The sequence below is a fragment of the Formica exsecta genome, unplaced genomic scaffold, assembly GCF_003651465.1.
Source record: "Formica exsecta isolate Colony F162 unplaced genomic scaffold, ASM365146v1 scaffold118, whole genome shotgun sequence".
NCBI classification, from domain to species: Eukaryota; Metazoa; Arthropoda; class Insecta; order Hymenoptera; family Formicidae; genus Formica; species Formica exsecta.
Genome location: NW_021848520.1, coordinates 73,311 through 86,264, shown reverse-complemented (window position 1 = coordinate 86,264; position 12,954 = coordinate 73,311). Strand labels below are relative to the sequence as shown.

Sequence of the window (12,954 nt, the reverse complement as noted above, 5' to 3'; positions counted from 1 at the left end):
TGAACAATTTTTATGGCGCTAAATTTTTGTTATTGGTGAGACCGTTGGAATAATGTATATTTACGTTAGATTAATGCCTAAATCTCCAGAAAATGACAATATTATTGAAAGTTCATATCAATAAGATATGTCGTGTCTAATATTCAATAATAACAACACGATAAATTTTTAATCAAACTTTTGACGATATCAATAGGGTAGCGTGTTTTTCAACTAGAACTACCACCATGAATCATTTAAACTTGTGTTTACCTCCAGCATCCATAAAAAATGATTTTATTAAATAATAAAACTAATATTTTAATTAATAATATGCTAAAAAGGCAAAATAGTGAGATTTTCTACGAAATAACACTTTTTATGGCGCCAAATTTTTGTTATTGGCGGGACCGTTTACACAACGTATATTTACGTCAGGTTAATGTCTAAATTTCAAGAGTATCATTGAAAGTTCATGTCAATAAAATTTGTTTTATCTAATATTCGATGATAATAACAGGAGAAGTTTTTAAAGCATGAAATTTTCGATGGTACCAATAGAGTAGCGCGTGTTCTTCAATTAAAACTGCCAGCATAAATCATCTTAAACCTGCGTTTAGCGCTAGCATCCATAAAAAATGATTCTGTTAAATAATAAAATACCAATGTTTTAATAATATGCTGAAAAGTTAAAGTAGTGAAATTTTCTACGAAATAGTAATTCTTAATGAGCAATTCTTATGGTGCCAAATTTTTGTTATTGGCGGGACCGTTTGTATAATGTATATTTACGCCAGATTAACGTCTAAATTTCCAGAATATTATTGAAGGTTCGTATTTATAGGATTTATCTTGTCTAATATTCGATGATAATAACAGGAGAAGTTTTTAAAGCATGAAATTTTCGATGGTACCAATAGAGTAGCGCGTGTTCTTCAATTAAGACCGCCAACATAAATCATTTTAAGCTTGCGTTTAGCGCTAGCATCCATAAAAAACGATTCTGTTAAATAATAAAATACTAATGTTAATAATATGCTAAAAGTTAAAAAAAGTAGTTAGTTTTTCTATGAAATAGCAATTCTTGATGAGCAATTCTTATGGCGCCAAATTTTTGTTATTAGCGGGACCGTTTCTGTAATGTATATTTATGTCACATTAACGCCTAAATTTTCAAAAAAATCATTCAGGGTTTATATCAATAAAATTTGTCTTGTCTAATATCCGATGATAATAACACGAGAAATTTTTAAAGAGCACCAAATTTTTGATGATGTCAATAGGGTAGTGTGTTTTTCAACTAAGAGCGCCACTATAAACTATTTTAAACTTGCGTTTGGCACCCATAATAAATGATTTTGTTAAATAATAAAATACTAATGTTTTAATAATATGCTAAAAGGCTAAAATAGTGAGATTTTCTACGAATTAGAATGAGCAATTTTTATGACGCCAAACTTTTGTTATTGGTGAGACCGTTATTGGATGCATTTGTATGTATTTCAAACTCACATTTAGTGTCAGCATTCAGAAAACCGATTTTGATTAACAATGAAACATTAATATTATAATGCTAAAAGGCTGATATAGTGAGTTTTTACAAAGAACAATCTATAATTTGCAAAAGCTTTGCTTTGGCAGATTATCTTTAGCTGCTTCAGCATCTCATAAACTGCATAATAACGATTATTCTAATTGCTTTTGCAACTCTGCGGCTAGAAGAAAAGGAACAATATATGCATTTAAGGATAAAGTGTCATTTATTAATTAATAAATGTTACAGTTAGCAATATTGATAGCTAAATATATACTCTAAAAAATAAAAGACAATTTTCAGGAGAAAGTCTTAATTGATTAAATTTCACTTTTCAATTTCAATCATGCATAGTCGGATACGGGCTTTATGAATACGCAAATGTCTTTTGGTAAAATCAAAAATATCTTAAAAAAGACACGCGTGTATCTGGGATAGTTTCTATCTGTAAATTAGAAATCATTGTAAATTTTTGATACAAATTCCATATTATATATATTTAAGCTTTAATAACTTTGAACATATGTATATGCGCGTCAAACTTAATAAAGTATGTGAAGTTATGATGTGGTGCCGAATTTATTCATATTATATCGCACAAATAAAAACTTTAAAATATTTAATATTAAATGCAATTTTCAAAGTTTAAAGTTAAGATAGTGATCTCTGTAAAATAATTTTGTACAACAATAATATTTTTATTTTATTTTACCAATTTAAACCATAACATACATATGGTCCCGAAAATATCCATATAACTATGGCATGTGTCCCGAAAATATACATATTATATCTTGGTTATTAAAAAACTCGATATTTGAAAAAAGAACTATTTTGTATACAAAGAAGGGAACGAAAAGTTAAATATATAAATATTCAAGCTGATGATATCTTGTTTTTAATAAAAATAGAATAATTTTATAGTTTTTATTACATTTTATTTTTTTTATAGATAAAATGTATAATACCAGGTCGGACCTGGAATTTTCCCGCGACTCTAAATTGTGCAGAGAGCGAGTTCAAATAAAAGTGAAAGACTTAGTGATACGGAAGTGTTAAGTGCCAACAAGCCATGTTTAAACCAGCAACACAATAAACCGAGTTCCCGAGCCATCATTGCCGAGCCCATTCTGATCAGCCACGACAGCTGGAGCCGAACCACACTTAGTCACTACAAGTATCAACGCATTCTCAAGTAGTAAGTGGGTTGAACAATTTCAATTTTTATCCTTCCCTTTTTGTTTATATTATTATTATTATTATTATTTTACGTCCTGCATTCTGAAATAATTCTTGGATCAATCAGTATCTCATTTCGATGCTTCGTACTTCAATCTCGATTGTCTCTTTGTGTAATTTTCTCTTCCTTAATCCTCATCCTTCCTCCCTTGAAATATTACCTCGAATCTCCTTTTTCTACTTCACTTTAGTAATCACGAGATATCTGTATTTTGCAGCGTGACTCCCGACTTGCCACCAATCGTCACGAGTTACCTGTATTTTACAGTGTGACTCCTGACTTGCTGACAGTCGTCACGAATTACCTGAACTCTACTGTGTGACTCCCGACTTCCTACCAGACACCACGAGTTACCTGTATTTTACAGTGTGACTCCCGACTTGCCACCAATCGTCACGAGTTACCTGTATTTTACAATGTGACTCTTGACTTGCTGACGGTCGTCACGAGTTACCTGAATTTTACAAAGCGACTCTTGACTCCTAGCCCCTCATCGAGAGTTACCTGTATTTTGCAGAGTGACTCCCGATTACATTTGTCACCTTTTCTACTTCCAGGTCGTCCAAAAATTTTCATATAGAAATATAAAAATTACACCTTTTTTATTATCCAGACTTGAAATCTAGAATTATTCAATTAATTAAAGAAAAATTTCCAAGAATTATTTCGTGAATTAAGAATCTATTTACTATCGATTTCATTATTATCATTACTCATCACGGCCCCCTTTCCTTAGTGGAAATATTAAATCAAGCTACGCGCACGACCATCAAAGGGTCGCGAAACCGACAGAATAGGCAACTAAGAAAAGAATTGGATCGGGCGGCTGCGGACCCTAACTACACAATAAATTATAAGAAATTTAATTTAGATAAGGACTCCTTTGACCAAAAAGATCATCGACTAATTAAAATATATAATAAGCAAAAACGTACACATAAAATACACAACCTACCACCTTGTCCTCCAACTTTCCCTCCTTCTTATTCTCCTATTTCTTCTCCTGAGCGTTTTCACTCAGCTTGTTTCGAAACTCAACCCTCGCGAATTCCCACTCTTCCTCCCCCTTCTGACTATCCCCTTAGTTCTTCTTTTGATTATCCACATCCTTCTTATTCCCCCGTCTCTTCCCCCGAGCGTTCTCGCTCACCTTCCCTTGAACCTCCACCCACTAGAATTCCTACTCCTTCCTCCTGAGATATAGTGGACCTCGATCAATTTCACCATATACTTCAAACCAGTCCACCTAGCTCCATTATTCCTTTTTTTGCCCCAGGCTGCCCTTTTCCTTTAGCCGTCCCTATTGAGGTCTTTTGGATGAAGTTCCCTTCTCCCTCCACGGTGCAAATCCAAGATCTTTAATAGTCCTCCTCCCCTTTTATCCCTACCGTTCAACTTTAATTTTCCTAATAATTTATTTTTAATAATTTTTTTTGATATGAACTATTTATTGTAAATTTCCAACTGGAATTTAAATTTTAGTTTCCCTTTTAATTCCGGTTGATGTCCTCCGCACTTATTATAACACCCGCGAGAATATAATTTTCCTTCACCTACATTCACGCACACAAACACAAGTACACCTTAGAATTTAAGAAAATGTATTTTTATTAATAAGATTCTCAAAAATCAAATTAAATGTTCTTTCGTTAAATTTTATCTTTCTTTTTGTTAAAATCATTCATTTCCAATTTTTGAATAAATGTAAAGTTAAATTTTAAATTCGAGTAATTTATTAACCCGACCTCCTTCCTGTTAACCGAAATCGCACAAGGTCCCGTCCCGGGTAATAAGGATTCAGTTCCTTTACCAAAAAAGGGACCGCCGACCGAACGGCCCGTGGACAGAGTAAGAGCGACCCTTCCGGTCGTTGACCTATCTGGGGCCCTGGTCTGTTCGTTCGACTCTAGGACACGCATCGTCTAGCGTAGTGAAACGTAATTATGTATTGTATTAACTATAGTGAAATAAAAAAGGAACATAACTTGTATTGTATATCTCATTTATGCTGTATAAAATAAAAATAAATTTATAAATTTATTTATTTTTATGTAGAGAGACGAGAATAGAAAGAATAAAAGTTGAGCAAATAAAAGAATATAATAATGGGAATAAAAGAATACAATAATAAACGAGCAAAGAGAGAAAGAGAGAGAAAAAGAGAGAGAGAGAGAGAAGCGCGAGTAAACGCGTAAGTGAATATACGAGGAGCATGAAGCTAAGCGATACGTAGTACATAGCGAGCAAGCGATTAGAAAGAAACAGAGCGTATGATCGAAAGAAAAAGATACTGCAATAATGTTAGTGCATACATGTATGTTACTCTCACACACATGAACGAGACGAAGATAGGGGTGACACCCGTTTGGACACGGAACGATTGGACACCGCTCGATTGGACACGCAGTATACGATTGCAGCTCTGTCTATCGCGACATCATGCAACTAATCTACTGCTCTGTTTTACTCTTGAGCCTCGATTTCGCACACACACATATGCACGAAATTTTTGCAGACAGTAATCTTTTTTACTAGGCTTCTAAACACGTTTCTAAACGTTTACCTATGTTCTTTCAGGCATTTCCGAGCGGAGAGGTATCTTTATTTGCACGTACACATTGCCAAACTTTTATATTACATAAGTATTGTTCCGACCTGACGCCAGAAGCCGATAAAAAATCTGTAATTTTTTAGTTTCTTTCTGTTTTTAACATAAACTCGTGAAGTCTCATCTTTGTTTCGATGTGTACTTAAATCGTGGAAAAGGATTTATTATTCTATTCAACTAAAAAAGTGATTTCGGTGTGCAAAATAATAATCGTTTTGGTCGGTAAAACAGACGAGCTTTTGGATCCCCTTAAACCTGAAAAAAATCCAGGTCCGACCCGGCAATAGCCAACTGTCCCGGAAGTATACAGTCTACTATCTGAAAGGTCCTTGTAACACCCCTTAGACATATATATATCAGGTCTACCGGAAAGTTCTGTCCGTTTTTGGAATAAAACAAAATACAAATTTTTATTACCGTCAATAAACTTTATTAAATAATGTAATTGCCATTATTCGGAGAAGTATTGTCAGCAACTGGATAATTTAAATACAGCAGTCCAAGAAAAGAGGCCGGCGATGTTCAATAGGAGGAACATCATACTGCATCATGATAATGCTAGGCCACATGCTGCTTTGGGGACTCGTCAAAAAATTGCAGAACTAGGCTGGGGAATTCTGTCGCATCCACCATATTCCCCGGACTTAGCACCCTCCGACTATCATTTGTTTTTGTCCTTACAAAATTTTTTGAGGGGCGAGAAATTCAAAAATGAAGAAGATATCAAACAAGCACTGGTTCAATTTTTCGTATCAAAAGATAAAACATTTTTCGAAAATGGGATATGCAAATTGCCCTCACGCTGGCAAGAAATCATTAATAATAATAACAATTACATTATTTAATAAAGTTTATTGACGGTAATAAAAATTTGTATTTTGTTTTATTCCAAAAACGGACAGAACTTTCCGGTACACCTAATATATATATGCCTTTCCATATATCTTTCCAAGAGGAATAATATTTGGCCATGTGTGTGTGTGTGTCATGTATTGTTATATATATATATATATATATGCTATATATATCATATATAGGCTGTTTCAGAGCAATCGTATCAGCAGTTTTTTTGAGGAAACAACGCATTTTCATGAAAAATGTTTCATGCAAAATTTGTAGAGCTCTAAGTGGTGCATTATATAATAATATTAGTATGACCTTGAATAGCACCGTCAAGGTCACATAAAAATTATTTTAAATTTTTTAAATAGAACCCCCTATTTTTCATTACATATTCTTGTAGCTTACCTTGAGAGCTTTCCAAAACACTCTAATAAAGTATTTTTTCATTAAGTACTTTTTGAGTTGTTTTATATTTTAATCTGACACATATTTTGATATAAAAAATAAAATATTTCGTAAAATATTCAGTTTTCGATAATCTTACCATAATACTTTTATGTACAGAATAATGAAACAAATCAATTGGTATAAAAAAAATAATTGTTTTTGAGAAAAAGTATGTAATTATTTACAATGTATTTTTTTAACAATTATTTGTTTTTTTTTACACTAATTGATTTGTCTCATTACGATTCTTTTCTTTCACGTAATATTAAACGCTCTGGAACTCTTTGCACTTGACATAAACAATAACTAAAAGGAATATCTAACAGGCGAGACTAATATATCAGAATCTAAACCATGCGCAATAAATATTCGAACACAAAGGTCCGCTAGCAGACCAGGAATTTTAAACAGTAACTAAAGGATACTCGAATCGTGAGAAGGCTCGAAATCTAAACAGTGCGCATACAAGAGACAAACAAATGGATCAAATAATATTTTTCTTAAAAATCCGTTAGTGGAAACGCGATATAAGAAGAGTCTCGAATAAAGGCCCTTCTAAGAATTAGAGCGATGTCTTATTTACGTAATTATAATCCGCGACTGAAACTCGCCACACTTGACACCACGCGCTCGCCTGCTAGACCACCCTTGCGCGTTATCTGCTTGAGATAAAACTCAAGTGAATAATAAAACTGTCAACTTGGCCGATCAAGGCGGACTCTCCAGTGAGCGAAACTTAATTTTTAAAAACAAAACCCTACACCAATAGGCGCAACCTTCTGGACCTTCTTTTGAAAGGGAGACGCCCTCAACTCATGAGAGGGGTACCATTTTAAAGATTGATTCGTTAAAAAAGAATATTGCTCGCCTAATGGAGAGGGTATACGAAGAGACGCCAAAATTCGACATACGCGAAATCCTCCCTCAGAAAAATCAGTTTATCTTCGATTCTCGATCCTAAACCTTCTACCTTCAGACCACTCTGTCGTATCGACATACTTAACTCGATCAGTTTATCCTCGCAGTTTTCCGAGCGTTGTGCAGTGCAAGGAGTTATACTTATATAACTTAAGAATTATTCGTGCGGACAACCGACGTGTGGTGTGTGTTTGTGCATCAATCAACACCACCGTGATCGAGCGGATCTCCGAGCCCACTTTTCCATCTAGGTGTTTCCCGGCAGACAGAGGGCTGTGCATCACTCGGTTATCGAGAATAGACATCTTTTCCTTTGCACACAACAAGTAGTGAGTCTACCAAAGAATATTATTTTGTTGTTTTCCACCTTTCTCTTATTTTATTTTTCCCTTCCACTCAAAAGAAAGAGTTTGTTATTAAATTCAAATTTTTAATTAATACCCAAGCACACATATTTACTAATATCATTATTAAATTAAATTCTGATTATTAAAGATTTTTATATTTCCTTTCCTTTGAACCTTTTTTCCTTTGCGAGTCCGTAGTTTGATTAGCCAGGATCTTGAACACTGTCAAGATTGGCATTCATGCTTATTGCTAGATTCGAGTAATCCTTTCTCATTTGCGAGTCCGTAAGTTTGATTAGCCAGGATCTTGAACACTGTCAAGATTGGCATTCATGCTTATTGCTAGATTATTGCTAGACTCGAGTAATCCTTTCTCCTTTGCGAGTCCGTAAGTTTGATTAGCCAGGATCTTGAACACTGTCAAGATTGGCATTCACGCTTATTGTTAGATTCGAGCAATCTTTTCTCTCTTGCGAGTCCGCAAGTGTGATTAGCCAGGATCTTGAACACTGTCAAGATTGGTATTCATACTTATAGTTAGACTTAACCAATCCTTACTCTTTCGCGGGTCCCTAAGTGTGATTAGCCAGGATCCTGTTGTAATATCATGATTGGCATTCGTACTTAGCTGCCAGGCCTAGAAGAAAATCTTCTCTCCTTATTTCCATAATAATTCCCTCCATATCATTTTTTTCTTCTTTCTTAAAATATATACATACATAATAATAATAAATACAATTGAGATCCTTAAGAGTTTTCTCTATTTTCTTTATTATTTTATTATTACCAAACTGTTTCTTTTAACTAAATATCAATACCTCTTGCGTGTGTTTCCTAGTGGAAACAACCCGGGCAAAGCGTTCTAAATGCTGGGCGAAACACGTCAGGAACCGGGAAAATAAAAAGATTCGGAAACTGTTGGCTCGGGCGTCCGCGGATCCTAGCTTTATTATCGATTATAAGAAGTTAAATCTAGACGAACAATCATTTAAATTAAGAATTCAGCGTTTAGTTAACACACAAACACCCTTGTCCCCATAGTTCTTCTTTCCATTATTTACCTCCTTCTTATTCCCCCCTCTCTTTCCCCGAGCGTCCTCATTCACCTGCCTCTCCAAATCTCCATAGTCAGAAAATCTTACTCCCCCTTCTCCCCGTGAACTTTCACCTGCCTTCCCTGAATTTCCTCAACAGTCGGAAAATCCTACTCCCCCTTCCGGATATTCATCTGCTTTTCTCTGAATTCCGGCAACCGCCGAGAAATCCTACTCCCCCTGCCCTCTTCGATTACCCACCATCTCTCGACCAGCAATCGTCGAGAATTCCCACTTCCTCTTCTTTTTCACACCTCGAGTCGTCCGATCTCGCAGGAGCGTCGCACGATTTTGAGGAAGCCCTTCAAGACTTCGCGGAGAAGTTACCGGACCTCAAAGAGGAACCGAAAGATCCCAAACAGGGATCTTTCGATACCGAAATAGAGTCTGAGTTCCACGAAGAACATGCTAGACAAAACTGGTACCGATATCTTTTAAATCAGTTTCCACCTTACCCAGTGCCTCTTACGGACGAGAACTATCGCGTAGTTCCGGATATAGTAGACCTTGACCAGTTCCATTATATCCTTCGTACCAGTCCACCCGGCTCGATCATTCCATTTTTTGTCCCAGGTTCTCGATTTCCTCTAGCCGTCCCCATCGAGGTCTTCTGGATGAAGTTCCCTTCCTCCTCCACTGTACAACTTCAAGATCTCTAATAGTCCTCCTACCCTTTTCTCCTTACTTTTCAATTTCCTTTTTTTTTTATAATTTATATCAATATTTAAATTAATCATTGTAAATTTCCAGCCGGAATCAAGATTTTAATTTCCTCGTTTAATTCCGGTTGATGTCCTCCGTATTTATTGTAACACCCGTGAGAACATAATTTTCCTCTACCTTTACATACACACACGAACACAATTACACATTAGAATTTAAGAAAATTTATTTTATAAATAAGATTGTATAAATTAAACTAAATGTTTTATTATTAGATATTATCTTCTTAAAATCATTTTATTTTTGAATAAATGTAACGTTAAATTTTAAATTCTACACGGAAAAAAAATTAGCTGCCGTAGCTAAAAACTGCGTGTGGTAACTAGATTTCAGTCGTAATATATGGACAGCGAACATCTTAGCTATGATACCTATTTATTAGGTGCAACAGCAAACATCTTAGCTGTGATACCTATTTATTAAGTGCAACAGCAAACCGTTTTGCTGTAGTTTAGAAATGTATTTTGCAAACCATGATTAGCTACGGTAGCGAACATTTTTTTCCGTGTAGTAATTTATTAACCCGACCTCTTTCCTGTTAACCGAAATTGCACAAGGTCCCATCCGGGTAATAAGGATTCAGTTCCTTTACCAAAAAGAAACCGCCGAGCGAACGGCCCTTTCGATAGAGTAAGAGCGACCCTTGGGGTCGTTGACCTATCTTGGGCCCTGTTCTGTTCGGTCGACTCTTCAAACGCCTGGCGAAGCTGTATGGAACATTTCCATCCTCCCATTTAGCCATGAAGCTTGGCATCTCTCAGATTTTGTACGCGCACGCCATGGTACGGGACTTGCAAAAAAGTAGTGAGAAAGAACAAATCCATTTCTCAATATCGCTACTTCCTTCACGACAAAGTTTCTCCCGATAATGAATCCTTGCAGATCCACAAACGTTGGCGCGATCATGCTGATAATATTAATGTACGATTGCAAGAACGATGTATGACTGCTGTCGATCGTCAAAATCTCAATCATTATATATTTGTGACATTGGAGGGGATATTTGCTGATGTAGGTAATTTTACGAACTACGTTGGTCAATGGGCAATATTCGACAACGCGATCGTGCAAGATAATACAATAGGCAGTGGTATTTGCCGGTATATTCTCCTTGCACTCAAATTTTAATCTCACGTCCACGGTGGAATTTTTGACAGACTCGTTTTGTCGCGAGCAATCGATAACCGCGAGAGAACCGCAATGTAAAAATTTTGAAATGTTTAATAGCACATCATCATTATCACATCCGTAATAAGATTTGCGAAAACGAGAGTACATATCGAACAAGAGGGCGAATCTATTTTTATCGAAATCTAAATTCAAATCATCGTAGGAATAAAATTCCGAGTTTAGTTAGAGTTTAACGTTGGTCAATTTGCAGTCGTCGAATGTAGTAATATCTTTTGACACAGCATTTTTTCTGCCAGTCTGCAGCGCAAAGATCACGTATCGCGGCTTCTCCAGCTGAGAGGCGGCTTTCACAGTCCACGAATGCTTAGTCGTATTATGCAATAGAGGAAATTCGTATAGATCCCAAGAGCGAAAACTCATATTCAAGTATCGCCCGCCTTCCAACGCGCGTAGCAAGGATAGTTTATTGACCTCGCTCAATATTACATGAGGCATACGCCATTGTATCTTGAATAATTCGATATCAGCTTCAGCCGAAACATGTCCAAATATGCAATTGTTGTCGTTGCGCGAACGTATCAGAATTAATTCGTGACGAGCGTTAATCACAACTCGCTTATAATCTTCGCAAAAACCCAATAGTATGTTTAGCGGCACGCAAAAATTAAAGTTAGCTTCAACAGCATTATGCGACATATTCCACGCAGCATTCTCCAAGATTTTACCTTTCTCGGTTGTTAGAGAGACATAGTTTTTAATCGTGGAAGTTATTCCAACGTTTCTGTTGCGGTCAATCTCCACACCGTCAAGTTCATATCGAAGTTCATCAAACATAAACGCGACACAATTGTTTCCCAATACCACTCTTCCCCCTTCAGCTACTTTACGCACCGTCAACTTTCCCTCGACGTATAGAAAACTTTCACATGGTAACGTGTACAAATCTTGATGTTGTATCGGTATCCGTATCTCGTCGCTATATCCAAGCGTTGTGTTGGCATATGGATTGTACGTATGAGTCTCAATCTTGACGATACGATCGTCAAAGATCGGCTCGCCTCCGATACTCAAGATGTCAATCATATCGTTCAAGTATTTCGTACGACGAATCCCAATGATTTTAAAAACTCGCGATTCAACGCGCTGAGCTTCTTTTTAGCGTAACCAGATATCTGATTATTGTCACCCGATACCGCAGTCACTCGCCTACTAACAAAAATATTGTCCGTCGCAAAAATATTGTCTCTCGCGTGCTCCGTGCTTTCGTTCAACACAAGCATTTCATTTGTCAAACGCTTTATTTTTGCCGCCGCCGTATATGCAATCTTACGGTAATTTCCTCTCCTCGAAAATCGAGCAAATGTCCTTCTTGATCAACAATGCGTATCGTTAAATCAGTAATGCTCCGTGCGACGATCGGTAGATAAATGATCTGTGCTGGCGTTTCCGATAACTTATATCCAGGCGGCACGCTCGGTGAAAATTCATGTATCGTGTGTACGCGCTTGTCATTGCTGTACGCGCCAGTGGTTACGCTGCATTCTATACGAATAATATTTACGCTAATAATATTTATCGGTACATCCGATTCGTGCCACTTCCGAGGCTGTAATATACGATTCGACGAGAATCCCAACAACGATCCAACGTTGCCCGGTTTACTAAAAATTATTCTATAGACACATTTGATTTTACTTTTTAGCGTATTATGATTAGCGCAAAGCATTATTGGATATTCATCGTGTTCTCCGATATTGTCTTCGTCATCAACAATATAGTTGAAATCAACTACGCGCCGATGTCGTAAAATTGCACGTCGGAGATATTCGTTTATAGCGGGAATCGTAATTTCCTTATCGTCATTATCAAAATAAAATTTATTATTCCAAGAATTCACGTTCAATATCGTATGATAAGTTTCAAAGTCCGTTAAACCAAGCTCGTAATCGCCATCGTTTAAATCTATAGCCGGAAAGTAGCTTACAGCAAGAACGCTACTCTTGCCGGTCAACGTAAGCGTGAGTGACATGCTGGAAAACTGTCAAACGAATACTGAGTCGCGACGGAGAATTGTCAGGCTTTAAATTCAT

At 36.3% G+C, this 12,954-nt stretch overlaps 1 protein-coding gene across 1 annotated transcript; it reads right to left on the bottom strand.

Moving 5' to 3' along the window:
- Nucleotides 1–11,086: 11,086 nt before the first annotated feature.
- LOC115240946 lies at nt 11,087–11,947 on the bottom strand. The gene has a single exon (XM_029816411.1). The coding sequence runs from the start codon at nt 11,945–11,947 to the stop codon at nt 11,087–11,089; it is 861 nt and encodes a 286-aa protein (XP_029672271.1).
- Between the last annotated feature and the right edge of the window lie 1,007 nt (nt 11,948–12,954).